Below are 27,625 nucleotides of genomic sequence, written 5' to 3' on the forward strand. Positions count from 1 at the left end.
ATCTCTCTGGAAATTGAAGTTGTTGGTATTTTAGAGGATAACTGCTCTAAGACATTGTATTACTGTCAGACACTTTAGAGGTGAAGAGCTGTTCTGCTGCTGGGAGTGTCCTGAGGTGGATTGTTTTCCAGAAGCAGAATGTAGTAGCACTGCAGGCGGTAGCAACAGTACTTTTTCTAATCAAATTATCCAGGGATATTTTTTAGCCTTTAGAAACGAGACTTTGGTGTATTGTATGCCCTAAAGAAATGATGTGTGACTGAATGTTTACACAGTTCTCATGCGCAGCTCGGAGGATTTCCAGTCTCTTTGGTAGGTGACTTAAGGATTAATGCTGCCCCACTTCATCTCCTCTGACACCAGACACTGATTTTCAATGCCATCTGCCTCTGCTGCGGGCCAGGACGAAACAAGCGACTCTGTGACAGTTGTCCGCCACTTTGAAGGAGACATTTTTCCCCGGGGGAAAATAGCCCTTTGTGGGAGAGGAGGGCTTATTTCACCTCGGAGGGACGAATGGCGTTTGCAGTTCATGATCGCCGTGTCAGAGCCATCCCGGGCCCGCTGTCACACAGCTCTGGGGACGGGGACGGAGGTCGGTGCAGGCACAGCCGTGGCTGTTGTTGGCAGCACGTCACTCCCTTTGCATATGCAATCGCGTGGGTGACACAAAGAGAGGTAAATGCCCTGGAAACTCTTCCTCGTGCCTGTGTGGGGTGTAGGGATCCTGCTTTGCCACGTTTTTGGATACTCCACCAAAAAACCCATGCAGCGGCTTCCCACGGCTGTATTTCGATCGCGGCTGATTTAATGGCGATGGCAGAGGTCTGGGGATGCGTGTTGCACTGCCAGATTCCTGCCGGAGCGGTCAGATCCATTTCCTCCCGCCGCCTCCAGCTGCGGGGCTAACCCCGACCGAGCGGCCGGGGAACTGAAAAAACCAAAAAAAAAAAAAAAAGAAAAAAAGAGAGAGAGGAAGAAGAGGCAGAAAAGAAAGGCGAAGGGGTCGCTCGGCGCTGCCCCGCGCTGCCGGAAGCGGCTCCCGGGCCCGCCCGCCGGGCCGGGCCGGGCCGGGCCGTGAGGGGCGGAGGGCCCGGCAGGTGCCGCGGAGGATGGCGGCAGGCGACCCGGAGCAGGCGCGGTACTGCGGGCGGCTCTCCTACCTGTGCCTGAAGCTCAGCCTCATCACCTACTCCACCACCTTCTGGGTGAGCGCGGGGGGCCGCGGGGCGCAGCGGAGCGGGTCCCGCAGCCGCGGGGAGCGCGGGGCACCCGGCGCGGGGACCGCGACACAGCGATCGCTGGGTGCTTCCGCGGCGGAGCTGGGGCTGGCACACCATGGGTGTCACACCGTGACCGTGGCTGGCACACCGTGGCCGGCACACCGTGGCTGGCACACCCGTGTCTGGCACACCGTGGCCGTGGCTGGCACACCGTGGCTGGCACACCGTGGCTGGCACACCCGTGGCCGGCACACCCGTGGCCGTGGCTGGCACACCCGTGGCCGGCACACCCGTGGCTGGCACACCCGTGGCCGGCACACCCGTGGCCGTGGCTGGCACACTCGTGGCCGTGGCTGGCACACCGTGGCCGTGGCTGGCACACCCGTGGCCGTGGCTGGCACACCGTGGGTGTCACACCCGTGGCCGTGGCTGGCACACCGTGGCCGCGGGTGCAGCGCCCCGTCCGTACCGAGGCACTGACAAACTGGTTTTGGCGGATGGGGACTTGGCAGAAGTGTTGGAAGTTCGGCAGGTGAAAATCGTTCCTGTGCGTATCGAAATGCGGCTTTGCCCTGCAGGGGAGGTGGGCAAACAGAGCCTTTGCCCTGCAGCGTCGCTCCTCGGTGGGTTATGTCCTGTCCTGAGCCTCGACAGGTGAGGCTGCCGGGCTGAACAGTTACAGGTGTCTGGCACTTGCTGTCCTCATCCAGGTTGAGCCAGAGAGTCGCAGGTGATGGGTCCAGACTGCGACCACTGAGTTCTGAGATGTGGGAAATCCACACCAGGCACCCTCGGGCTGGAAGGAACCCTTGAGCCCTTTCAAGTGCTCTTTGTAAGCACTGTGATTTTTAAAGGGGCTTTTGCAAGATGGCATTGATGTCAGAGCAGGGTGTTTTCTATTTGGCTTTTTCTTTTGAAATTCTGCTTAAGTTCTAGTTTGGCTGGTCTGTTTTTGTCTGACACGGGATTTATCAGTTGGAAGCATAAGGCTTTTGCTTTGCTGTATGGGAGAAGAGGCTTAGATCTGCCAGGTTTGATAGTGAGTGTCAGAGTCACCCTGTGATTTAATGAACAAAGATTGAAACACAAAGTGTTCGGGTGTAATTCAGGCTTTTTGGGATCTCAGATGTCTTTTGTCTCCCTTAGCAGACAAAGCAACCCTTGGATTTAGACTCCTGATGCTCCCTGCGCTCCTCCACAGCTATTCTACAGTTGTGAGTTTCAGAAAGGGAAATTCAAATTTGCTGTGTTATTTTTCAGACCCTTTTTTGCAGCATGTCCTTCACGGCGGAGCGTGCGCGTCGTCCGCTCCGTGTTTTCTGTCGGCAGCAAGGGCCCTGGCTGGTGGGATGTAAACATTCCTCTGGTGGCAGAGAAAGGGCCCTTCTGAAACCATCCTCGGAGGACAAAGCCTCTTTCAGGCAGCCTGAGGATTTTATTTACTCTTTGTAGTTGCTCGCTCTGGATTTTCAATGCTCTGCCCTGGTTTATAAACAAGAGCTTCCATTTGTTGGCTGGAGAAGATGGTTTGCTCTGGGAGGGGGAGGATGGGGGTGGCAAGGGGAGGCAGGAAGGACTGGGAATGGCAGGGAATTGTTTTGGGCAGGCTGGTGCTGGGCAGCATCCCGCTGGCACTGGGGCCGAGCACGCGCCGCGCTGCGCGTGGGCTTCGCTCGCGGAATTCGCTTTTGTTGCAGCTGAGCGCAGCAGATCTCATCGGCTGGAAAGAAATGTCAGTTCTCTTCTCAGCACTGCGCTTCTTGCTGAGTTTGTTGTTTGGGGTTTTTTTCTTTAATCGGTGTAAATGGAAGGGTGGCTGTGGGAGTGTTTGCTTTCTTGAATATTGGGTGCTTTGTGATGTTCTGCTGCTGTCTGGGGCTTTGACCTGCTGGATGCTCATTCAGTTCCCTCCCTGCTGTTGCAATTCCTCTGGTACCTTATGAGTGATGAAGTACCAGATTTGGGTCCCCAGGATGGCTTTAAACCACCAGGCACTAAATACCAGCCTTGTCCAAAGCAGAAAGGAAATTAAAGCATTGCTGGGAGTGTCAGAGGGGATGTTTGCTACAGGCCTTGTGGTCTTCCCCTGTCACCCAGGGCTTTTTTAAAAACTAGCTGTCACTGTAACTTTTCCAGACACCTCTTTTGCTGGTGAATGGGGCTGTAATGCAATTTTCTTGTCCAGCTGAAACAAAAACCCAGCATTTTAAACAGAAGGTGCTGTTGTTGAGCTTTATTTAATAAAAAGAACTGTAAATACAGGGTTAAAGCTTCTACTTATAAATAAATAAATGCATGCTTCTCCTTTCTCTTGGGAAAGCAGGCTTCTGTGTGTGCAAAAGCCCCAGAGAAATCCCCAGTATTTGCTGGTGGATGCTCATTAGAAGATAATGCAAGCGTAAATCTTGGAGGGTGTGGGAGCAGTGAAGTGAAAAGCAGTGAAGATATGTGTATATAAAGATGCTATATGTATTTATATATCTAAAGTTCTTAAAGTATCTTGTTTTATTTTATTTATATTATTATAAAATATTATAATAGAGAAATATTTTATTTACGGGTACCTTTTAGTCAAAAACCCCCTGAAATGTAATGCTTTCATGAGAAAACTATGGTTAAGAAAAAGACATTTCAGTAAAAAGTTCTAGTCTTGAAACAACAGTCTTCTGAAATTCTGATAATCCCTATCAAGCTTTAATACCTGTGCTTTATGTCCAGAGTTTCTTTTTTTTTTTTTTTTTTTTTTTGCTTTTTAAACAAGGGATTTACCAGGCAAGAGTTATTGTTGTTAATGACACTTCAGTGTTTGCAGGAGAATCTGGTTTTGGGGTTACTCTCAATTCACTCAAATTTTAAGTTGCTTTTTAAATAGCTTCAGTATATTTTCTTTTTATGGTTGAACCCTCCTGAGAATTTTCTCTCTTCAAATGACAAACTAAGGGCATTCCATACATATTGTCCTTTGTTGTCATTATTAATTTCCATAGAAAATCAAGAACTTCCAGTAAGTTGCTGTTTATTTTAAGATAGCCCATAATTAAAAAAGTATTTCAACTGTTTGGCTCATGGACTCATAACTCACATCTTGTGTCCCTCTAGCCCTTTGTCTGGGATATACTGTGTCATATCCAAAATTAAGAAGTGAAATTAAAAATTAAGAAGTATAATTAAGAAGCATTGGTGTGCAGAGAGCAGACTCGTGTTTCCTGTGGAAATGTCAGGTCAGGAAAGGGGAATGTTGTTTATCAGATTGCCAAAATGATTGATTTGTGCCTGGTCTCCTCCCTGATGATGTGTCTGGCTGTTGGAGTCGGCAGCAAAGTTTTTCCACTGCAATTTTTGTAATGAAGTATTGTGGGCTATTTTTAATTTTAATTAATTTAGCATAATTCAAAGTGATTTGCAGCACACTGTAGTTTTAATGCCAAATGATTTAGACCTATCTAATTATTTTGATTGAAATATCTTTACCTTGTTAAATGAAAAATGTCCCTTCCTATTTCACTTGCCAGCTTTATCTGGTAGTTGCTCAAGGAAGTAAATTTCCCTGGTTGTTTGTTTTTTTTTTCTTTTAATTAGTTTTTAATCTGGTGCCTTTCTCCTGATGGCAGGAAGAGTGGAGGTATAGGAAATATCTGACTGTATTTACTGAGCCTAAATACAGTAGGAGTTAATATGAAGGGGCAGATAGGCTGTTTGCAGACCAGCTTAGAAACTGGGTTATGTTAGAGGCATGTATGTATTTCTATATATTTATACACACAGAGAGAAGGACAGACAGACACATAAAGGAGGGTCATTAAAGCCATGGCAGTTGGTCATATATGTAATATATGTGATCTCAGATGGCTAATAAATTACATTTCAGGCAGTGATGTATATTTTGATTAGTTTAACTTCCAGAATGTTAAAACATGATGAAATATATTTTTGAAGTGAACAAGTTTCATTTTTTTCCAACTCAGCTCCTTTTCTTCTTTAGTCTGCAAGGGTTTTTAATTTTTTTTTTTAAATCCAGACTTCTGCTTTGGCTGTTTCATTGTTTATAATGAATCTTGAAGTGAGCAGTGACAGGTTCCTGTGTACTCACAGCCTGTCATCTCTTTGTTTACTGGCAGAAAAAATAACATCCCTGCTCTCCTCTGTTTCTCTTCCAGGTGATCGGAGCCCTCGTCCTTGCAGTTGGGATTTATGCAGAAATTGAAAGACAGAAGTACAAAACTCTAGAAAGTGCCTTTCTAGCCCCAGCAATCATTTTAATACTTTTGGGCATCGTGATGTTCCTGGTATCCTTTGTGGGTGTACTGGCTTCTCTGAGAGACAATTTATGCCTTCTGCAAGCAGTAAGTGTTGGAATTTTTATTCCTAGTTTCTAAGGCTTGTTGCTTTTGCTTTCCACTGTCCTCTGAATTCACATCCAGAACTATGTCTGCGCTGAAAAACATTTTAACGAGGTTGCTTTTTAAAAAGGTTTAATTCAATCTGAGTTTAGTGGCTCTTCTGCCACATTTACAGTCTAGTGTAGCAAAAGCTGACAAACTAAAAATCACTTATAATCAAACATGGCCAGAGTCTATCTGTCCTGCCATGGAAAATGTGTGTCCAACATTAGGCGTGGAGCTTGGGCCTTTGAGAGAAGGGCCCTGAGGGTGAAATGAAAGGCACAAGGTTTTTCTCCCCAGTGCCTCTGAAAAGGTGAATTTTAGGGAAATTCCTGAGGTAGCAGATGGAAGCTACACGTGTGACTAATTAAAATTAAAGTGTGCAAACTTCATTTTCACCTGCACCGAGTTTGGGTTGGAAAGGCCCTTTTAAAGGCCACCTAGTGCGACCCCCTTGCATGAGCAGGGTCACCTTCCACTAGACCAGGATGCTCAAAACCTGACCCAACCTGGCCTTGTCACGTCAGTTCAGCCTAACAAAATGCTAAATTCGTGGTTTGTTACGGAGGGCAAAGCCCGAAATAACCATGGATTTGGAATTTTACTGAGAGCCCCTCCTTAGGCTTCTTCCCACTGAGCGTGCTGGTGTGTCAGATGCCAGGAGCATTTTCTCTTCCCATCCTGGCAGCAAACCCAGCTGGGTGTTGAACAAAGCAAGTCCCTGATGCCAGCTTCCCAGGCAGATTCCAGATTTAGCAGGAGAAAAGATACCTGGTGAATTCCTGACACCGAGCAGCTTTCAGGGGAGAGCATTAGGGATTATTTTCAGACAAGGGATCTTAAAACTTCTCTCCTGATGAAGTTCATTGTTACACAGCAGACCTGAATTTGCTTAACACCTGTTTTTTATGCCTGAAGGGTTGGAAAAACATTTCAAGTACTGGCATGCTGCAGCTCTCTCACAGTGCAATGGATTTTTTCATATTTTTCACATTTTGCACACTCTTTCATGGGCATTCATGGATGCTCACATGGTTGTGTGTGAGTGTGTTTTGAGCACATGTATATGCACAGGCAAATAAATGTGGGAAGCAACACATTAAAAGCTACTAAGCCTGGAATTTTGCTTTGATTTAGCACTGGCAGTGTAGAAGAAGGTGGTTTGGATTATCTTAAGGTGTGCTGCTTTATCCACTAATTGAAAGCTAATAGGTAAGTACTGGTTTTGTAGGAAGCATAAAAACATGGAGTGTGGTGTGGTTGGTAGCACCCCATCAATATGCTTCTCTGGGATGCTGGTGTGGAAAGGACTGTCTTGGCAGCATAATTTCATCTAATGGTTTTGAGTCCGTTCAGAGCAGAAAAATAATATGCTTGCCAGTTGGGCAAAACCCAAAATAATTTAAGTGAGGAAAACAGTCTTTCTCATGACTTTGACAGTTTCATAAGAACAAACCCATAATTTCATATTTTCCTTTAAAATGCCATACTGAAAGCCAAGTCTACTGGCAGTTGAATGCTAGACTTAAAGGAACTAATTGAAAGAGTAATTGGGGTTCTGTCTAATGACTGGCTTGCACTTGTTTTCCTGCAGTTCATGTACATCCTTGGACTCTGCCTGCTGATAGAGCTGACCGGCGGAGTGGTGGCCCTGATCTTCAGGAACCAGGTGAGCTGCTTGCTTCAGGTTTTGCTGTGATTGAGCTCTGCTGAAGAACAGCTGCTCAAGTTGTCACCTGAGCACTCTGCAGACAGGTCCAGGCTTCTCAGGGCTCAGCAGTGGGGTTTGCCACTGCTCTGGAGATGAATTCCAGGGTAAGGAACTTGGAGAAAATCTGGTGGCTACAAATCTGCAATGCAGGCAAAATGAGTTTCCAGCTCTTCGTGGATGACAAAATGCTTTCTTCTCTTTTGCCAACTGGGTCTGACAGCTAATTGGGGATGTTTCCAGACGGATTTGGAGGCTGTTGTTTTTTAATGGCCCAAATGTTTTGCCTCAGTCAAAGGACAGCTCTTCTCTGCCCACATCCGTGAGCAACATAGCAAATTTATGTAGGAGACCTCCATCATTGACAAGCATGATATAACTGTATACAACCCTTGATTTTTCTGCACAGAAAGCAGCAGGCTATTTTTTTCAGTTAGAAATGCTTTAAAATGTAAATGTATTCACTATGGCAAGTACTAGATGTCTATGCTTCAATTTACAGCAGGACGACTACACTTAGGGACAGCTTTCTTCCCTTGTTTTTCAAGGCTAGTGGAGAAGTTTGTTTAGTATGAGGAGAACAAGAGAGTATTTATGGAAGCTTAGTGTAGTAGCCTCTGTGTATGTTTTGCATGTCATGTGCCTTTTTCCCATTTCTTTCTCTACTTCCTTTTCAAATCTGTACAGTCTAAATGAGGTTTTTGACCAGCTAGGAGGGTCCTGTACTATTTCTCATCACTGATGTGATCATCCTTTTTGTTCTGGTTAGTTTGTGGGTGTTGCAGTTTATAATACTGAGAAGATTACTGGGTGTATTTCAGGTTTTCTGACCTGTAAGGCTTTAGCTTTGTCCATTTCAGCAGCTGCATTGAAAGCAAAGTTGTTACATTTTGGTAGTGATTAGTCCTTGGTTTTGCTGTGCTGAGATTGTGCTGGATCTTGAAAACTAAATACTCTTTTTCCCCCCACTTTTCTCTCATCTTCTGAACTTTAAAAACACTTCATTGATTTAATTTCTAATATGCCGTGCTGAGGAGACACCATTTTATATCTGCCATCGCCATGCTACCATATTTCTTTAAACAACCACTGTAAAACATACAAACACACCTTTTTTCCCGCTCCATGTGGAATAAAGCTCTCTATCTGGCAATTATGGACCCTTTGGAAACTCAGATTCATGGAAAGTTCATGGAAAATAAAAAATTCATGGACGGTGGTGACACAGTCACGTCTTGTTGCTCGGGGCGTGGTGCAGACCATGGTGCCAAGATCCACCACCCAACCCCACTGCTCTGTCATCCAGAAGATGCTGAGGGTCCCCAGTGACAGGGATCCTGGGATATCCATATCCAGGGATAATGGGACCATCTCTGGGAGCTGCTTGGAGAGTCTCAGCAGTGAGAGGTGTCGCACTGCTGGAACTTGCCAGCCCAAACCCAGCAGTGAGGCTGCTTCTCTAGAGGAGAACAGATGGTTGGTCCCTGCAGGGCTTTAATGAGTGTTTTGGTTTTTTCTCTTAAAAAAAAAAAGAAAAAAAGCCTTTTATTTTGTGCTCATCAGTTACACTTGTCATTTTAACCTGCTCTTCTAATCCTAAACCCATGTGCCCATTGTGCAACCCATGAATCTTGTTCTCCTTTTGCTTTCTAGACAATCAAATTTTTAAATGATAACATTAGAAGAGGAATTGAGAATTACTATGATGATTTAGACTTCAAGAACATCATGGATTCTGTCCAAAAGCAGGTTTGTTGGTTTGTTTTTGTTTTTTTTTTTTCCTCCTTGGACTAACTCAGCAACAGCTTTGAGTTTTTCTGGTGGTGTGACAATCAAGTTGTTACAGATGAGGGGGATGAGATCTTGTGTGTCATCTCTTATGGTGTTGCTGCTGAGGTCAGGGCTCATCCAGCATTCCAGCTGGCATTTAAAACCCTCTTACATCACTGCAAAAAGAGAGGGCCAAATGCAGCTTTTGCCTTGGCAGGTCAATTCAATGCTCAAGGTCAGATCCTTCAAACCTGTGGGTTTATAGTGGCCCCACAGCTGGATTGAGATGAATTCAGCCTAAATTCCAGCCATGGCCTTGCACTCAATGCTTCTGCTGGCTGGTCCAGGAGATTGAGAAGAATCTTGTTAACAGGAGGAACTGGATAAAGAGAAATGAGGTGGCATTTGGGCTGCCACAACCTGGGCCGTTGTGTGGCTGCTCGAGGGCATGGACAGGGCCCTTTAACCAGGTGCTTCTTGTGAGGAAATACCAGTGGAAGAGCATCTACCTGTCATTAAAATTCAGAAACTCTTATGAGCCCAGCTGGCCATTACTTAATGGCACCTGGCATTGACTCACAGCCTTTTTTTTTTTTTTTTTCCCTTTTTAATAAGGCTGATCTGTTGAAATGTTTATTGGGTTATTGAAGAGTTCTGCCATGCAGTTCAGGGGCTGTAGAAGGAGCAGAAAGTGTTCAGCCATGTGATGTCAGGGCCCATGCGATGTCCATGACCATGCCAAGTAATGGTTATTAAAAAAATTGACTTAGGAAGTGATACATATATTCTAGGACATCGTTATGGAGATGGCAGCCTGCTTTGAAAAACAAAGTTAGCATGGAAAGTCTGTCAGAAGCAGACCATCCTGAGGAAATTTTGTCATTAGACTTCATAATACTTTAAATTTTCCATGCACTGCCCAAAATTATGGGTACGTACAGCAAGCCTACACGTTAGTGATTAAATGAGCTCCTCATTTTCCCTTCGTTTAAATTGTAAAGTGAATATTTATATTAAGTCAGTGTAAACTTACAGTATTTGTTTGCCGGCTTTCAGTTCTTGTAAATTACAGCCACAATGTTTTGGTGAGATTAATTTATGCCTTAAAGCAATGCTTTTGTCTTTTAGATCCAGTTGGAAATGTAGTTGTAATTCTTAAAACAACTGCAGAGGTAGATTGCAGGTCATGATAGAGTTAATGTAAAAACACTGCTTAATGATGTCCAGAGCTGGAAAGGTAAGTTTTTCAACTCAGAAAAGATGGGAGGTGGAACTTAGCACCGAGTACTTTGCTCTGGCACCCTGGGTGACAGAGGAGTTCAGAGGGTGACAGAGGAGTATTACCTGTATCTTTAATTCTTTTTAATTGTAGTTATCATACACATTCATACATGCTGTGCTGATAAAATGACAGAATTTTTTGGTAGCTCAGGGCTTTAAAAATAGTTTTATTCTTTCTTTGTTTTCTACTTGTTCAAAGAATTTAAGGTACAATTTTTTTTTCCCTTTTCCTTTTGGAATTAAAGAATCATTTACGTTGGAGAAGACCTTTGATATCATTGAGTTTTGTGTCTTTTTTTATTTTTTTTTCTACAGTTCAAGTGCTGTGGTGGGGAAGATTATAGAGATTGGTCCCAAAACGTGTATCACAATTGTGAAGCTCCAGGACCACTGGCTTGTGGGGTTCCCTACACTTGCTGCATCAGAAATAAGGTGAGTCCTGGCCCCTCAGCATCACTGGTGTTTGCTTAAAAAAGCACCTGACACTAGGAAGTCTGGGGTAAGAAGGGAAGGAAAATGGGTCCTTTCCTCCCCTAATGGATCTGTGGGTCTTGACAGCTTGAAAGGGAGAAAATAATGGATTAGATGTGCTGATGGTGGTCCATTTTACTGACCCACTTCTCAGCCCCAGAAGGGATCTTGGGAGCTCCACTAATCTCATGGCTCACCCCAACCAGACCTCCTTAAAATTCAGTTTTGCTGGTGTTTTCCCCGGGGTTTGCTGCTCCAGCTTTGCCAGGAAGCCTGGGACCTGCTGGTCTCTGTGGGTGGGGGGTCAGAGTGATGTGCCCCAGCTGCTGTGTGAATTAAAAACCACACAGAGTGACCTTGTCATCTCCAGAATAATCCAAAAATGTGGGCAACTGACCTCAGGGTGAGGGGATGCTTGTGGGCACAGGTCTGCCCCAACCTATCCTTGAAAACTTCCTTTCTCTAAAGTGCTGGAAAGACTGGAGTCTGAACCAGTTTCTCAGCTGTGATGAACTGGTCCTCACTGGTGCTGACAGCACTAGGAGCAGGCATTGATTTTCATGCAAACGTGTTTTAATTAATTCTGTAATTCACTGCCCTTCATTTGAGGGATGCATGTCATGCTGAATTTGATAAAGAACTATTCCTCAACTACTCCAGTACAGCCAGTCCCTGCCTCACTGGGATTTAATCTCAGGCTGAACGTGAGATAGACTCGGTGTGTGTAAGATGGATATCCTGCTGATGCTTGTGATGGATATCCTGCTGCTGCCTGGTTTGGGCTGCCCTTTCAACATCTGCCTTGAGCATGGCTGTTTAATTAAAAAAAAAAAAAAAGACAAATAGATGCAATGGTTGTGTCAGTAATCCTCCTAGGTGTCGCTGAGAAATGTGTATCACAGGAAGGTGTTTATTACATGTGCACACACATTTTTGGTGTGTGGGAATGGGTCTATTTAAATCTGTAATGAGCTTTGATTTATTCTCAGGAACCAAAGCTGAACAGTCATGCTTTGAGTCTTAGCTGTTTGAGAAAAAGAGCCTGCAGCTGGATGGAGCAGAGCAACTCAGGATTTTGCCTTCAGGAAAGGGAAAGCACTGAAACAAAAACTTCTCCAGGGAAAGACGGGGGTAAAAAAAAAACTTCTCCAGGGAAAGACAGCTGGGAGGGGAGGATCAGGCTGCTGGTATCCCATGAAGTGTTAAGGCCAGGGAAGTTAGAGGAAGGCAGGGAGCAGCCCCAGGTGGAAGTGTGGCTCATGCAGGTGCTGCTGAGCCGTGTGCGGCACGGGAGCGCAGCATCAGGGCTATGCCTCAGGGAAAACAACCAGAAGATGCATCAATCTTGTGTGTTTGACAAATCCTTCCAAATACAGGCTGGTTTCTGTCCTGGAAAGCTACAGATATGGTTTGTGATTACTCATTGGCTTTGTAGTCATGGAAAACTCCTGCTAATGTCGGTGCCTGGATTCTGATCCTCTGTTAAAGCCTTCTGCTAGCACGAGCCAGCTTGTACTGGGGGGGCTCTAAAGGAACTATATTTATGTCAAATTATTTATTAAAGACTTACACTAGTGGAGCGGATAGAAATTAGTCCCAAATGCTTATAATCCTCTGTTTACAATGCATTTATCTCCTCTGCATACATTTGCTTATGTCACAATATCCTGTTAGCAAATTCTGTGTTTAAAGGATGGGACTGCCTTCCTTGTGGTCACATATTTGGGGAGTGACCACGTGTCAGTCAGTCAGGCTTCAGCTATTTTGGGAACATGAAATCACTCCCAGCCAACACAGCACACTGGTGCCTAATATTGATACTGACTTCCAAGTGGATTTATTACCTGTGGTTGGCAGGTGGGTACCCCACAGAGTTTCCCTTTTTGTTTGAGGAATGTGCTGAGCCTTGTTTGTCAGCCAGTGTGTGTTCAAGATGAGAGCCCAGCTTTCTGGGGGGGCTTAAAAACTTCTCCTTTTCCTCCATGTCTTTGGCTTTATTGGCTGCTTCCTTTGATGCCAGTGAGTTTTTACATTGGATGATTTTCATTTTCATGATTTTCATTTTCATGATTTTCAGGTCAGTATTTTCAGGTTGGCTTTTCCAGGCTTTCAAGGTAGAGCCTTGGAACCCACAGAAGGCATTACATGGTTACAGAAAATATGTTAGTAATCTGTGGTGAATGCAAGCACTCAGTCTCTTTTAAGTATATGAGTTTTATATTCATGTATGTAATGGTATTGTATGAACATTGTAATGAATTTAGTGTTGTAAAAAACCTTCATAGTATTGGAAGTTATTTGAAACTAAGATATTTCTGAGCTTAAATATGTCATCATCTTGGCACGAAGGCTGTGTTAACCCCTGGTTTTAGGAATAAGGTGTGTTAAGTTATTAAGGCTTTAAAAGGAAATTCAGCTGATCATTCTGTGGAAACAGCTGTGTCACACAGCTCTGTCACAGCTTGATTTTGGTGCCACCTTGCTTTTGTTGGATAGAAATGGTTCAAAATTGTCAGTGACACACTGACAATACTTATTCCTCTAAAATCATGGGAGCTCTAACTAAGTCTGACACAGGGGCTGCTATGATAGACTGGCGTTGGACTGGGAAGTAGCCCTGTCATTGCTTTTATGTGAGCTGGGTGAACACAGAGTAAAAATAATGTTTCTGTGATTTTAGTGTCCTGCTGCAGTTCATATTTGTTGTTTTCTTTTCAGACAGACATTATCAACACTATGTGTGGATACAAAACCATTGACCAAGAGGTAACATAGGCAGTGCCCACCCTGGCATGGCAGAGGGTGCTGCTTCTCTGCATTTTTTTGGTCTGTTATAAAAGTGTTTTCTGTGTGCTTTAATCTTCCAGGCAGTTAAATCGGCAATTAAAATGGTTCTTTTTTACTGGAATAATTTCCATATATGAGAAAAAACTCATCTTGTTTGATTTTTGTGTCTTCCCTTCTTTTCATTTTCCTCTATTCCTTGTTTGTTGGCAACTTCCCCAAGCTAATTGCACAATTAATGCACAAAAATCTGCTTTCAGAATGTGAAGCAGTGACTTGAGTTGGGGAAAACTTTTAGTACTTAAAAGCCAAATTTTCTCACAGAGTAAAACTGGCAGTGATGAAAGCCAACTTAGCTGTTTTCAAGTATTTTATATCCCAGGAGTGGGTGTTTTATTTTTAAGCCTGTGACAGTACCCCTGGAGGAGCAGGGGGACTTCCCTGGTTCTGCTGGCTGCCTTCTCCTCCCTCCAGGAGTGGGATGGGGCCTCCTCCTTCAGCCTTCCCTTTTGGGAACAGCCCCGGTGGCTCCAGAGGAGAGACTGCCAGCTCACGGCAGTAATTGCAGAGTGATTAAGAAGGGAAATGGGTAATTGGATCTGCCCGAGTTCTCCACTGCTGGCTTTGGAGTGCTGGGAGGAGGCAGGGCAGGAAAATCTCCTCTCCCCAGCTCATTTGGGGCACTTGGAGCACAATGCCAGCCTGGGTTGTTGGTTTTTGGGATTACCGGTTATCTTTAAATACAACTTGTCTTCATTCAGATTCATTGATTTGTGGCTTAATCACCTGAAGGCTGCAGCCAGGCTCTAACACGGGGCACTTGAGCTTATGCTTAACTTCACCCCATTCATCTGCTTAGGACCCTCTGCAGCCTCAAGTGCTTTTATATTATGGGTTGGGGTCACGGAGCAGCACAGCTTGCAGGACTGAATCCGAGATCCTCTTGTTCCTGTCCTTTTTAGGGTCTTTTTGCAAAGCACTTGGTCCACAATTTATGTTTTTCCACTGCTGTATTTTCAACTTGGAAGCAGAGATGAAAGCTAAAGAGAGACTTCTCTGCTTTCCAAGTGGTCTTAAATGAGAATTGGGTGCATTTCTTGTTGAAAAATAGCTGCAACAAACAGGTTTAAGACAATTAAATTACTTACTCGGGTGTAGAATAACTTTTAATAGTAGATTAATTTGTTGAGGTGTGGAGCAGCTTAACAACAGATGGAAGAGTTACTGATGAGGTCTTTGTTAAACTCGGTGGGTTTGAGGAGGTGGGAAGGCAAACCACATCTGCCACATGCATCTCACGTTGTGGAGCTGCCTGTTGAACCCTTACTCTGATATTTTTCAGCGCTTGAGTGTTCAGAACGTTATCTACGTCCGAGGGTGCACCAATGCTGTGCTCATTTGGTTTTTGGACAACTACAGCATCATGGCTGGCGTGCTGCTCGGCATACTGCTGCCCCAGGTGAGAGAGGGGGAACGTGTGATTTGTGGGTCTGTGAAATCTCATTTGACCATAATCACATTTTCTTTGTGAATTTAATGTAACTGATAAGCTGAGGCGGCATTCTGGCATTTGAATCAAGTTTGTCAGTACGTGAAATCCCATTTGGCCATAAGCACAGTTTTCTTTTTGAATGTAATGTAACCGATAAGCTGAAGTAATTTGGCATTCTGGTAATTCAGTAGCATGACTGTTGCGGGATTTGGTGAGGTTTTTTTTTTTTTTTTGATTCCTTCCTTTTCTGTGACTTCCCAAAGCCCCAGTGAGGCAAGCTGCCTGTGCTGCCTGACTGGGGCTGCCCTTGCCCTGGTTGCCTTGGCAGTTCGTGGGCGTGCTGCTGAGCTTGCTGTACGTGACGCGGGTGGAGGACATCATCGCGGAGCACAAGCTGGGCGAGCGCCTTTTTGGGGACCCCCGTCGCAGGGCTGCCCCCGAGCTCCCCGGGGCTGGCTGCTGCATGTGCTACCCGGGCTGAGCCCGAGCCCCAGCCCTGCAAACAGGTAAACCCAGTGCTCTGGGCTGGGCCAGACTGGGGGTGCTGGAGCAGCCAGCAGCTGGCAGTGGGTGCCAGCCAGGACACGGTGGAGGGACCCCAGGCGGGTCTGTGGGTGATGAAATTCCTTCTGCGTGATTGCTGAGTGGTGACACGGCCAGAAAAAACTGGAGAAGATTTGAACCTCGATTTCTAGGAAGTGTCTTTGCGTCTCGGGATGTCCTATTTAAGTGTTTGTCTTTTTCCTGCTTTGTTTTCTTACTCCTTCCAGAGAGATTTCTTACTGATCCACATGGTGAATATTAAACACGTGTTTAATAGTGGGGTTTTATGCTAATCATGATGGATTTACTGACAATAATGGATGTGATGCTGATCGCTTTCATTGCTCAGTCTTCTGTGCCTTTTAATAATGGGGCAAACGCCAATGTCAAATCAGTCAGGTAATGCTTGATCTATTTTTTAATGCAGTTTGTTACTGTGTGGCTTTTGTATAAACTTACAGGATGTTTGAGTCTTGGATGTACTGTATTTTTCCCCTTTAGTAAATTAACTAGGTGATTTATGACTTTATATTTTTTTGAATTCTGTATGTCAAGATGTTTTTAAAATTTACTGTCTAAATAAAAACAATGAGTGTTTTTTTTTTTTTTTTAAAAAAAGCACATGGGTTTTGTTTATGATGATTTTTATTTTCTTATGTAAGTTAAGCCTGTCCCTCAAACACTGAATCAAAAGGTACAAGTAGCAGGAGCTGTGAGTCTGGCTTGCATCCTGCCTGCCCAAGCAGTTTTTGGAGAGTCACTGAACATCTGTCCACCAAGAGCTCTGGGGTTTTTGTTGGTGTTCCTTTGTCCTGAGCATTTCTGTGCAGTCTCTCCAGCCCCAGACAGGCCTGCAGGCAAAATGCAAAACCTAATTATCATAATATTTCAATTAAACCGAAGTCAGGATGAGAATAAAGCAGGTTTATATCCTGAAATATAAATCTCTTATTTTCCGAACGCTCCAGTAAGAAAAACAGGGCAGCATCTGACATTATTCTCTCCTTGCTGCTTTTTGTTGCTGTTTAAAAAAAAAATAAAAATCTTGTCCTGTGTTGTAAACGCAGGCGAACCCAATGGGAAGAAACGACCGTGTCTGACTCAATTCAGAAGGCTGAATGATTTCTTTATTATAACTATGCTAAAATACATCAATATACTGTATAAAAGGAGGATACTAAAACTACATACTACTTTCTCTGACTCTAACTCTCGCCCAACTTGTGACCCTCTCTGAGAGCCCAGCCCCAGGTGGGTTGGATTGGCCACCAGGCTCAAACAATCCTCACCAGAATCCAACCAAGCAATCACCCCAGGTAAACAATTCTCCAAACACATTCCACATAGGAAAAACAAAGAGCAGAAATAGAAATTGTTTTCTCTTTCATTTCTCTTTGTGCACCTCTATAAAAAATCCTCAGAGGGAGAAAAATGTACTTGCCACAGTCCTGGACATTTTTTTTTCTGCTTCCTTCAAAACTCAGCGTTTGCTGCTTAACTCTCTGCCTTCACCGAGAGTCTCTGAGAAAACTTCATGTGTTTCCAGGAGCCAAAAAAGGACTCGCCCACTTCCTCGGTGTTCCTGATGGTTTAGGGGACAGATCCCGATGGTTTAGGGGACAGATCCCAGCCCAGCAGGGGCAGTGGCAGGTCCACAGCACGCTCTAGCGTTGGGCCCTGCACATGGCCACTACTTAAATTTTTAACTGCTCCTTTTCACCCAAATTTTCCCGGTGTCTGTCTTGAATAATGTGTTCTGGTAAGTTAAAAAGCAAGGTGTGTTTTAAGGGTGGGTTTGTGTACAAGGAGAGGGAGGAGGAGCAGCTTGGGAGGATGGGGAAATTGAAGCTGGAGTTGGTTTGTAGCAGGGACTGGGCTGGGAAGATGGGAATGACAAAGGTAGTTCTCCTTTGGTGACAAAAGTAAGGGTTTTTTTTCCCCCTAATAAATGTAAATATGGGGGTGGTGTGAAATATGAGATAGCCCAGAAACCAGGAGGTGGCACAAGTGTGGTTAAACTTTAGGTGGTTTAAATGAAATGGGGGAAGTATTTTGGGATACAAGAGAGCAACTATCCCTTATGAAGAAAATTTGTGAGCTGTTCTGAATTTTCAGCCATTCCCAGTGATCATTCACAGAGTTTGGGTGGGAGTGATGTCAACCTGACAATCACAAAGTAAACCCTGTGTGATTTTGTTTAATAAATGATTGATTCAGAAACTATTGACCCTTCCCATTCCCTAGGATCTGAGGAAATTAACTCTTGGCTTCACAGGACACGGTGACTGCAGGGAGGGATGATGCCTGTTGGGAGGTGGCTGAAGGAGAGAGATGCAGCAATTCTCTGCTCAGCTGCCTTCTCCAGAAAGCTGATGAGAAAATTGTCTTCAGATGGGTGGAGAATGCTGATCTAATTTAATCCCTGTCCTCCTGGCAGGGGCAGCCACAGCTGGGCTGCTCCTCACAGATGCATCCTTAACCTGATTTAAGAACGTGCTCCTTAAAAGCCTGAGACAAGGCCACAAAATCCCAGAACTGTGGATTATTCTGTGTGTGTAATTTTAAAGCGTTCTGACAGCTGTGAGCTGCAGTGGTTCGTGCTCCATGCATTCCTGTTTTTCATCACCATTTTTGCAGAAAAAGAGGTTTCCCTCTCTATTTCGTGAGGCCACAGAGGCACAGCACCTGGGTGAGCTGGGTACCGAGCACAGGCTGTAAAAAGTAATAAATAATAATAAACACAAATCTTTAATTAGCACGGATCCGGAGGAGAAATGCCGAGCAGGTCTCCCTCTGGTGGCACGGGTACCGCAGGGCGCTAAGGACATCCCTGCTCGCTGGGAATTCCCTCTGCATCCTCACGGCTCCAGGGTTCCTGCAGTGGCCCCGGCTGGGATGAGCCAATTTCCCCCTGATGGGGAAAAATATCAGCGTTTAAGACATAAAAACTATTTAGCTAGAAGTTGTTTTGTGGGTTTGTGTTCCTAAAGTTCTTTTCTTCACTAAAAGCATTCACGACTTTTCTGCACCAGCTGATTATTCAAAGGTTCTTGTGTGGGTTCAGGGGTTGAAATGGTGTGGTGGGTGTTGAAGCACAGAGGGCAGGGGCTCCCACTTGCCGGGATGCTCCGAGCTGTTCTGGGCCGGGATCACCTCCAGGAGCACCATCTGAGGTCCTTGGAGCTACCTGCAGGCCCTGGCAAAGCTGGGCAGCTGCCATGGGATATTGATTCTTGGAGAAGTCTGTGTGCAGGGCTTTGAAGTTTCTGTGGTTTTTACAAACAGAACTGGGTTTTGCTGACCCCTCTTTCCCAGCAGGAGTGTTGTGCTCTCTCTGGTCCCATGCAGCACACTCCTTTGCTGGCATGGGGAAGTGCAAACTCTCAGGGCCTGGTGCTGGTTGCTGGGAAAGGTGGAGCAGAAGTGCAAACCATGCCTGGAGCTTGGCTGGATGAGCTGGGGATCATGGTCCTCTGGGGAAATGCCCAAATCCGTGGTGGAAGGGGAGAAGATGTAGGTAAGGAACCTCTGTGTGAGTTCTGAAAGCCTTGTCCCTCCTGGTCACAAGAGTGCAGAGCCTGCAGGAAGTGTCCCTCAACCCAAAGCCATTGTTCAGGCAGAAGTGATCCATCCCCTGATGGTCTCCATCTGGGGATGGGGTCTCTGGGGATGGGGTCTCTGGGGATGGGGTCTCTAGGGGTGAGGTCTCTGGGGATGGGGTCTCTGGGGATGGGGTCTCTGGGGATGAGGTCTATAGGGATGGGGTCTCTGGAGATGGGGGTCTCTCTCTAGGGATGGGGTCTCTGGGGATGGGGTCTCTGGGGATGAGGTCTATAGGGATGGGGTCTCTGGGAATGGATGAGGTCTCTGGGGATGGGGTCTATGGGGATGGGATCTCTGGGGATGAGGTCTCTGGGGATGGGGTCTCTCTCTGGGGATGGGGTCTCTGAGGATGGGGTCTCTGGGGATGGGGTCTCTCTCTAGGGATGGGGTCTCTGGGGATGGGGTCTCTCTCTGGGGATGGGGTCTCTGGGGATGACGTCTATAGGGATGGGGTCTCTGGGATGGGGTCTCTGGGGATGGGGTCTCTGGGGATGGGGTCTCTGGGGATGAGGTCCCTGGGGATGGGGTCTCTATGGATGGGGTCTCTCTCTGGGGATGGGGTCTCTAGGGATGGGGTCTATAGGGATGGGGTCTCTGGGGATGGGGTCTCTGGGGATGAGGTCTATAGGGATGGGGTCTCTGGGGATGAGGTCTCTGGGGATGGGGTCTATAGGGATGGGGTCTCTGGGGATGGGGTCTCTGGGGATGAGGTCTATAGGGATGGGGTCTCTGGGGATGGGGTCTCTGGGGATGGGGTCTCTGGGGATGGAGTCTCTAGGGATGGGGTCTCTAGGGAATGCTCTCTGTATCTACACTGTGTGTCATGGGGTCATCCCCCATGCCTGGGACAGGGACAGCACCAGGCTGGCTGGGATGTGCTGTTTGAGCCCCCCAGGACGAGCAGTCCCCTTGGCCAGCAGTGGAAGGGGAGGTTGCCTGCAGCACCCCTGTCACCCCTCATCCTGCTGTCCCAACCCTGGCACCCTGTGACCGGGGCAGGATGTGGCCCTGCCACCCCCAGCCCGGTGACAGCAGCAGCGGCACGCCAGCCCCCCACCCCAATTATAGTTGGGTGTCGCAAAGGACATTGAAAAGCAAGGAGGAGAGCTGTGAAGAGGGTCATTTTAGTGGCTCTTTCTCTCTTCTTTTTTTTTTTTTCCCCCCCGAGAAGGAAGTTAGAAAAGCAGAGTCCTCAAAGCCGCATTGAAAGGGTGACAGAGACGGGATAATGCGTAAGACTGAGGGAAGGAATCTCAGAGCACTCGCCACGGTGTTTTAATGATCTGTTAACAATTGCCCCTTTCAGGGGAGAACATATGGTAGATGGTTTGCTTTTTTTTTTAAAAAAAAAAAAAAGGACAAAAAAAAAAGAAAAAAGAAATTACTTCAGAAACTTAAATGATGGTGGAAAATGGTGGGGATTACGGTGAAGAGCTGGGGGAGGGAGGTGTAGCCCCCGGCCTGAGGGGATGTCAGATGATGGGAGGGTGTCAGAAAATCTATCCCTGAGCACAGGGGCTTTGCTGGAGCCAGAAACCCCAAAAACCGCCGGGACCTGCTGGGGGTGACTGGGGCTGGTTGCCTGCCAGTGAAGGAAAATGATGAGGGTGCTGCTAAAAGCCGGGAATCCTGGGAGCCTTTAGACATGGGCTGGAGCATGGAGCATCCCTCCCCCCATTCCAAGGCCACCCCAAGGCCACCCCAAGCCCAGCTGCGGGGGCGCAAATACATGATTTTTTAAATTGAGATACGGGAGTCAGGCTGGATGCTCAGCTTTACAGAGGTGCTGCCATGGGCTGTGCTGCTTGTGGCCTCCCCAGGTTCATTATACACCTGGGCTTGTGGAAGCAGATGGTCCCATCTGGGTATAAAATCCTCTTCTACTCAGCACTGCAGGACAGGAGGAGGCTCCAATTCAAGGGTTGGGAGTTTGGCAGATGGAGCCCAGTGCTGGATGAAGGGCTGGGGGTGCAGATGGGCAGGAATGGCTGGGGGATGCTGCAGTGGGGCACCACGCCTGCCTGACAGGGACACCAGGGCAGGACGTACCAAAAAAGGGGCGTAAAGGTGTGGGGGAGGGAGCAGGGGAATGGAAAACTGGAGCTGGGCGAGGGATGATGCTTCCAGAGAGTGAAAGGGAGAAGAAAGAAAGGGACCAGGCTGGTGTGGGAGGAGATGGGGTCATGCATGGGGAGTGTGGGTGTGGCTGGGATTGGTGTGGGGGGCTACAAGTACCTCAAACCCCGTGGGGCAGTCAGCACAGCACTGCTCGGGGGCAGAGGTGGATGGCACAGCGGGAATGGTGATGGCAAGAGTATGAACCGGTTACCAGCAAGTGCATGAAGCCAGTGGGAAAATAGCCACAGCACAGGTTTGAGTCCCATCCCTCTGGCAGCGGGAGTTTGGCTCCAGCAGTGACCCCTGCACCACACTGGGCACATCTCTCCGTGGTGGCAGCGGCCTGGCACTAAATTCAGTTGCAAAGAAAGGGTTAAACACCCCCCCACGCACATACACACCTTTCCCCATCTTCTCATGTTGAGGGGTGGGTGGTGTGTGAGTGCGTCAGGGCATCTCTGCCCTTTATTTTCAGATTGGACAGGGTATTTCCTTTCAAACTCCTGGTTTTTAGCAACTTTTTTGCTTCTCCAAAGCCAGCTCTGGTGGATTCTGGTGTGTTCAAAGTCTGACCAGTGGGGCCTCTAAATCAAGAGAGGAAAATACAATTTTTATTATTTTTGGAGGCCATTAAGGACCATCTGTCTGATGGGCACCTGGGGAGTGAGAAGTTTCAGAGAGGGCCCATATGACCAGTTTGCTGTGTTTCTAACCCCCTCACGCATCAAAATGCCAGAAGTCATGTTTTTATCCTTACAGGAATGAAGGGCTGGTCAGGAGGGTGGCAGTCTGAGCTCAGCATAGCTATGGTCTGTAATTATTCACTGATGGCCAAAGGAGAGTTGATGCAGATGAGTCCTGAAGCCTCAAGTCTGTGTTGCCCAACTGGTAAATTGACCACTGCCAGCTGGTGAAGTCTGAGTGCTGCTGGATTCTGTCAGAGCTCACCAAAACCTGGTGTAAAGCTTAAAGAATTTGGAAAACCTAAGTGAAGATGTGTATCATATCCTGTTTGCCCAGGATGGCAACAGGGTGGAGGAGAAACCCCTTTTCCTGGCAGGTGAGGCAGACTGGGGCAAGGAGCCACTCACCACAAATGGAGAGGGGAGCAGGTCTGGCAGAGCTGGGAATGACAGGAGCAGGCTGGCTCCCAGGGAAGCCAGGACCATCCTTCTCTGCCAGGGCAGATGCTTGGATGGTTGAATAAATACTTTCAGGTAACAGGTTTCACAGGACCCACTTGTGGGCATCACAGACTGACCCTTGTGTACTTGGCATTTTCCTCTCCATGGTATTTCTTTTCCTTTCCTCTCTCCTATCCAGACATAATCCAGTTGTTTTTTGTTTGTTTTTTTGTTGTTGGGTTTTTTTCTATGCTAAAGACTGTTGCACTCTGATCCAGATGTCTCAGAACAGCTGTCTGCTCTAGCAGCCTTATGAAGCCATCTCCTGTCTGGCTGTTTTGAGGGTACATAAGCATGGAGAGAGGTCTATTGTCGAGTGAAAGTGAAAGCCCAAGTAGAAACTCTTGGGCTTTCTATCAGGGCTTCTCCTCTTCTGGTGAAGTGGCAGCATCCCTTATCCCAGGGTTTATTTATCCTTGCACAGAATCATAGAGTTATAGAATGATATGGATGGAAGGAATGTTAAAGATCCAGCTCCACTCCCCGCTGCCATGGGCAGGGATGCCATGCACTATCTCAGGTTGCTCCATGCCCTGTCCAGCTTGGTTTTGGACACTTCCAGGGATGGAGCAGCCCCAGCTTCTCTTGGCAACCTGTGCCAGGTCCTCACCTCCGTCATGGTGAAGAATTCCTCCCCAATATCCCATCCATCCCTGCCCTCTTTCAGCCACTGTCCCCCATTGTCCTGTCACTCCGTGCTGTCACCCGAAGTCCCTCTCCAGTTCTCTTGGAGCCCCTTTAGGCACTGGAAGTCGCCCTAGAGGCTTTTTTTCTCCAGGCTGAACACCCCCAGCCCTCTCAGGCTGTCTCACAGCAGAGGTTCTCCCAGCCCTTGGAGCATTTTCGTGGCCCCAAGGACCATATTGGTAACAGGCGCTGAGGTCTGGTCATACCGGCTCGCTCTGGAGCTCCCTTTGAACGGACAGACCGTGCCCTGCGGTGCCCAGGTCAGCGTTCCGGAGGTACTGAACGGTTTCCCGAGGCGGTCCCTTCCGTCCCGGCGGGCATTCCTGCGTTCCCGGCCCCTGCCCGTGGCCGGCCGCCTCCCCGGGGCCGCGCCGCTGCGCCCGCCGTGCGCTCCTCCGGCGGCTCCTGCCGGGGCTCGCCTTTCCCCTCCAGATCGGTTTATATATATATATATATATAAATTTATTTTTGCGTTCCGTCTTCTCCCACTCTTGTAGAAAAAGGAGGGAGGGGGGGAAGGAAGGGAGAAATATTGTTTGAAATCACAAAGCGGGGCATCTGGTGCACCTTGCGCCTGGCATCTGTGCTCCTTGTGTCCCGAGCAGCGCGCTCGCACCGGGCCGAGGGGCAGGAGGGGCCGGCGTGCATCTGTTGGGCGCCACAATAAAGTCACAAAACAGCGGCGCGGGCCCGGCCCCGCCGCGCTGCCCTCTCAAAGGGGGACGCGGGGCTGCGGCTCCCAGGTATTATGCGCCGGGTAGGTAGGGCCGGGCCGGCAGCTGCTCCGCCGATCCACCCGACATATGGCAGCGCAAATCACGGTACCTCCTGAGCAACCCGGCCGGAGGGAGCGGGGGAAGGATGGGGAGGCCCCGGGGCAGGTGCCTCTGCCGTGCGCCCGCCGCTGCCGTCGCCGCAGCACCGGCGCGCACCGGTGGCCGCGAGGTGGGTGGTGGGCGCGGGGCGGCCGGCGGCCCCCGGAGCCTGGGGTGAACCCCAGGACCGAGAGGGGACCCAGCCTTATCTGGCCTCCCCTCTCCCGAGCAAACAGCCCCCGGCGGGCGGGTGAGCGGGCTGCGGCCGAGCCCCGGCTCGCCAAACGTTCCCGACGCCTGGCAGGCGAGGGATGCGCCGGGGCCGCTCTGGTTACCATATGTTTTCAATAAAATAAGACAAATAGGGCCGGGAGATAGGGATTGCAGTAAACCTGTTATAAAGCAGCATAAACCAGGCCAATGTAAACGGCAGCAGGGCCCCTCCTGGAAGGGCCGTTGGGTGCCAGCTCCGCACCGGGCGGCCCGGCCAGGTGTGAGCGGGAGCCCGCAGCGGTGCCCCCGCAGGTTTTTATCACGTTCGTGGTAATATGGTGCTTGTTATGCTAACTATGAGTAAACATCCCCGGCCGGGCTTTGTGGCGACGGGAGGGAGTTATCGGAAAGTGGCAGTGGGAAGGTGATTTAACAATAAAGTTGTCTTGTTTGCCAGCAGGTGATGTCTGCCCCCAGCCCCATGATTAATGCTTCCCAAAGTACTCCACTTTACAATCTCTTGTAATTATTTATTAAACGAAATCTATTTATTATTATTTTAGCAAACAGCGGTACCAGGTGGGGCTTTCTTTTCCTCTTCAGCTTTTGTTTGAAGGACGTTTGAAGTGGGCAGTCTGAGGCTTGGAAACTCGCTCGCCAGATTTTTTTGTCATCCAATTGCACAGGCACAAAAAAAAAACCCCAACCCCGCCGGGCCCTTCCTATTCATCCTCCGCTGCCCTCCGAGCCGCCCCTCGAGAAGGGGCGCCCGAGCCGCCGCGGTGGCCGCCCCCCTCGGCACCCTCCCCCGCCCTCCCAGCGGGGCCGTCCGCCCGCAGCGCGCTCCGGGGCGGGCAGCGCGCACAGCCCCACACCGCCGCGCACCGCGCCGCCCAAGGCCACCCCCTGGGGCCGGGGACCAGGCCGGCCAGGGGGAGCTGTCCCCCGCCCCGCCGCGGCCCAACGGGGCCGCTCCGGCCGCTCCCGGCACGGGGATCCCCGACCGGGATCCGCCGCGCCGCTTTGGTGAAGGAGAGGGGGGACTCCGGCCCCGCCGGGGCTGCGCCCTCCCGCCGGCCCTGCCCGCACCCCCGGGGGCGTCGTGCCGTGCAGGGGGAGCCCGGCTCCACTCCTCCCGGCCCCTCGCCCTCCGCCGGGGAAAGATGCCCCGGGCCCGGGCCGCTCCCCGCCGCCCGCCGCAGCCGGTGCGCAAAAGTCCCCGGCACGTTTTGCGCACCGAGATCCTGCCACAGCGCGGCTGCCCCCGCGCCCCGGGCCGGGCCCACGGGGCGGGGGAGGCCTCAGGCCTTGGGAGGGCCCTTCCCCCGCGGGGTCCAGCCTCTGTTTCCCTCGTGGGAGCAAAGTCACGACGCCAGTGGGGGCTGAGAACGGCGTTCGGTCCCCTCCGGCGCAGCGCTCACAGCTCCGCCGCTCGATGCGCGGGGGGCGCGGGGATGTTCGCGGCGCTGCAGGGGCGAGGAGAAGAGTGACGGGAGGGGGCTGGAATATCGGAGGGGATGTTCCGGGAGTGCCCCGGGATGTTGGAGCAGCGGGAAGGGGTTGTGGTTGTGCCGAGGGGAGCGGAGCAGGAATGGCGCTAGCTGGACCCTGATGTCTGGCACCGGGTGCGTCCCCGGCCACTCCGCGGGGCCGGAGCTTCCCCGGTTACGAAGCCTAGTGCTGGGGAGCCCTCTGTCACCCTGTGCTCCGCCCCGACCCCCACTGCACCCCGGAGAGTGCGGCCGCCCCGGCCGTGGTGCAGCCCCCACTGCGGGCTCTGCTCGGGGGTCCCGTCCCGGGGACGGCTGCGTGCAGGGCCGGGGGGTCCCGGCACGACGCGGCGTGGAAGCCAGAGAGGTCTCGCGTGGTGTGGTCGAGGCAGCGGGCGGTGCCGGAGCCGGCACGCTCCCGTCGGACTGATAAGATAAAAGCGTGCCAAGGGGTGGGTGCGGGCGGGGGGGCGCACACGCCGCCCGGCCGGGAAATCCCCATTGTCTGCCGGCCCTATATATAGGGGCTTAACGGCAGTCGTGTGCCGGCGGCACAACCTCCCCTGCCCGCACTCGAGGGACCGCGGAGAGCGCAGCCAGAGCCGCTCTTCTGCCCCGCAGCCTCGGCCGGGCTCAGCACACACAGCCGCGGGGGACGGGGCTCTCCCGGGCCGGCCGAGCGGGATTGGCTTCTCAGGATGGCCCCGCAGAGCGACCGCTCGCCGGACGAAGGGCAGCCGTATTTCGGTGGTGCCGAGGACCCCTCCTCGGCGGCCGGCGGGGGTCCCGCGGGCAGCAGGGGCGCCTCCCCGGCCCGCAGCGCCCTGGCCCCGCGGGACACGGCGGCCCGCAGGAAGGGGAAGGCGCGGCGGGGCCGCGGCAAGGCGCGGAACGAGAGCTTGCTCAGCAAGCAGAAGAGGAGCCGGCGCATGAAAGCCAACGACCGGGAGAGAAACCGCATGCACCACCTCAACTCCGCCCTGGATGCTCTCCGCAGCGTCCTGCCCACCTTCCCCGACGACGCCAAGCTCACCAAGATCGAGACGCTCCGCTTCGCCCACAATTACATTTGGGCGCTCACACAGAGTCTCCGCCTGGCCGAGCAGAACCTGCCCGAGCCCCCCGCGCCGCCGCCGCCCCCCGCCGCCGCCTCCCCCGGGCCCTGGGACTCGCCCTGCCCCGCGGCCCCGCCGCCCGCCGCCCTGCGCCGCGGCCCCGCCGCCTTCCACGCCTTCCTCTGAGCCCGGTGTCCCCTGTCCCCCCGTGGTGGCCTTCAAAGAGCCGGCGGGGCGGAGCGGGGCCGCCCCGCGCTGCGCACCGGGAGCCCCGCTCCCCCCGTCCCGATCCGCTCGGCTGGAAAGCGCAGCGGGAGCGGGCGGACAGAAACAAATCACGGTTTTGTACTCGTTAACGGTAAATTATATTAATTTGTCGCTATCGGTATTTATTGATTATATTTCGTAACAAAGATGTATTTTGTATATAAGAGTATTTTTAGCAGCGGTGGTCCAGCTGTCTGTACCCGCAGCTGTATTTTGGGTTTTCTGAAGAAAAAGAAGAGGGAAAATAAAGCGTGTCGCGGCCAGACCTGTGCGACGCCGTGTTTTTATCACCGAGGGCTCTCCGGGGAGGGCAGCGCCGGTCCCGCGGGGGCTTCCTCGGGGCTCCGGGCGGTGTGGCCGCCGCGGGGTCGCTCCCTCGCGGGGGAGGAGCGGCGATGGAGAGCGGCACAGAGGGGTCCCACGCTCGGATTTAAACCCGGCCTCTCTCTGCAGGTGCTTTTCCCGCAGACCTGCGGCCGTTCCCGTCCCACCGTCTGCAGGTGAGGTGTGTCCGGCTGCGGGGCTGTTATAAGGACACA

The 27,625-nt window shown here is 49.9% G+C and overlaps 2 protein-coding genes across 3 annotated transcripts; both read left to right on the plus strand.

Annotated features, from left to right (window-relative positions):
- The first annotated feature begins 516 nt into the window (after positions 1-516).
- On the plus strand, positions 517-16,257 carry TSPAN15 (tetraspanin 15). Of its 2 annotated transcripts, none has more exons than XM_041717162.2 (8): positions 517-678; positions 5,381-5,566; positions 7,200-7,274; positions 8,967-9,062; positions 10,680-10,796; positions 13,554-13,601; positions 14,962-15,078; positions 15,440-16,257. In XM_041717162.2, the coding sequence occupies exons 1-8, from the start codon at positions 517-519 to the stop codon at positions 15,590-15,592; spliced, it is 954 nt and encodes a 317-aa protein (XP_041573096.2). In that variant the 3' UTR covers positions 15,593-16,257. The 2 variants fall into 2 exon arrangements, with proteins under 2 accessions (XP_041573096.2, XP_002193248.4); XM_002193212.6 differs by lacking the exon at positions 517-678 and adding an exon at positions 968-1,208.
- Positions 16,258-26,322: 10,065 nt separating this feature from the next.
- Positions 26,323-27,298, plus strand: NEUROG3 (neurogenin 3). The gene has a single exon (XM_041717221.2). The coding sequence runs from the start codon at positions 26,463-26,465 to the stop codon at positions 27,003-27,005; it is 543 nt and encodes a 180-aa protein (XP_041573155.2). The 5' UTR covers positions 26,323-26,462; the 3' UTR covers positions 27,006-27,298.
- The last annotated feature ends 327 nt before the right edge of the window (positions 27,299-27,625 follow it).

The sequence above is a fragment of the Taeniopygia guttata genome, chromosome 6 (genome assembly GCF_048771995.1).
Source record: "Taeniopygia guttata chromosome 6, bTaeGut7.mat, whole genome shotgun sequence".
Classification (NCBI taxonomy): Eukaryota; Metazoa; Chordata; class Aves; order Passeriformes; family Estrildidae; genus Taeniopygia; species Taeniopygia guttata.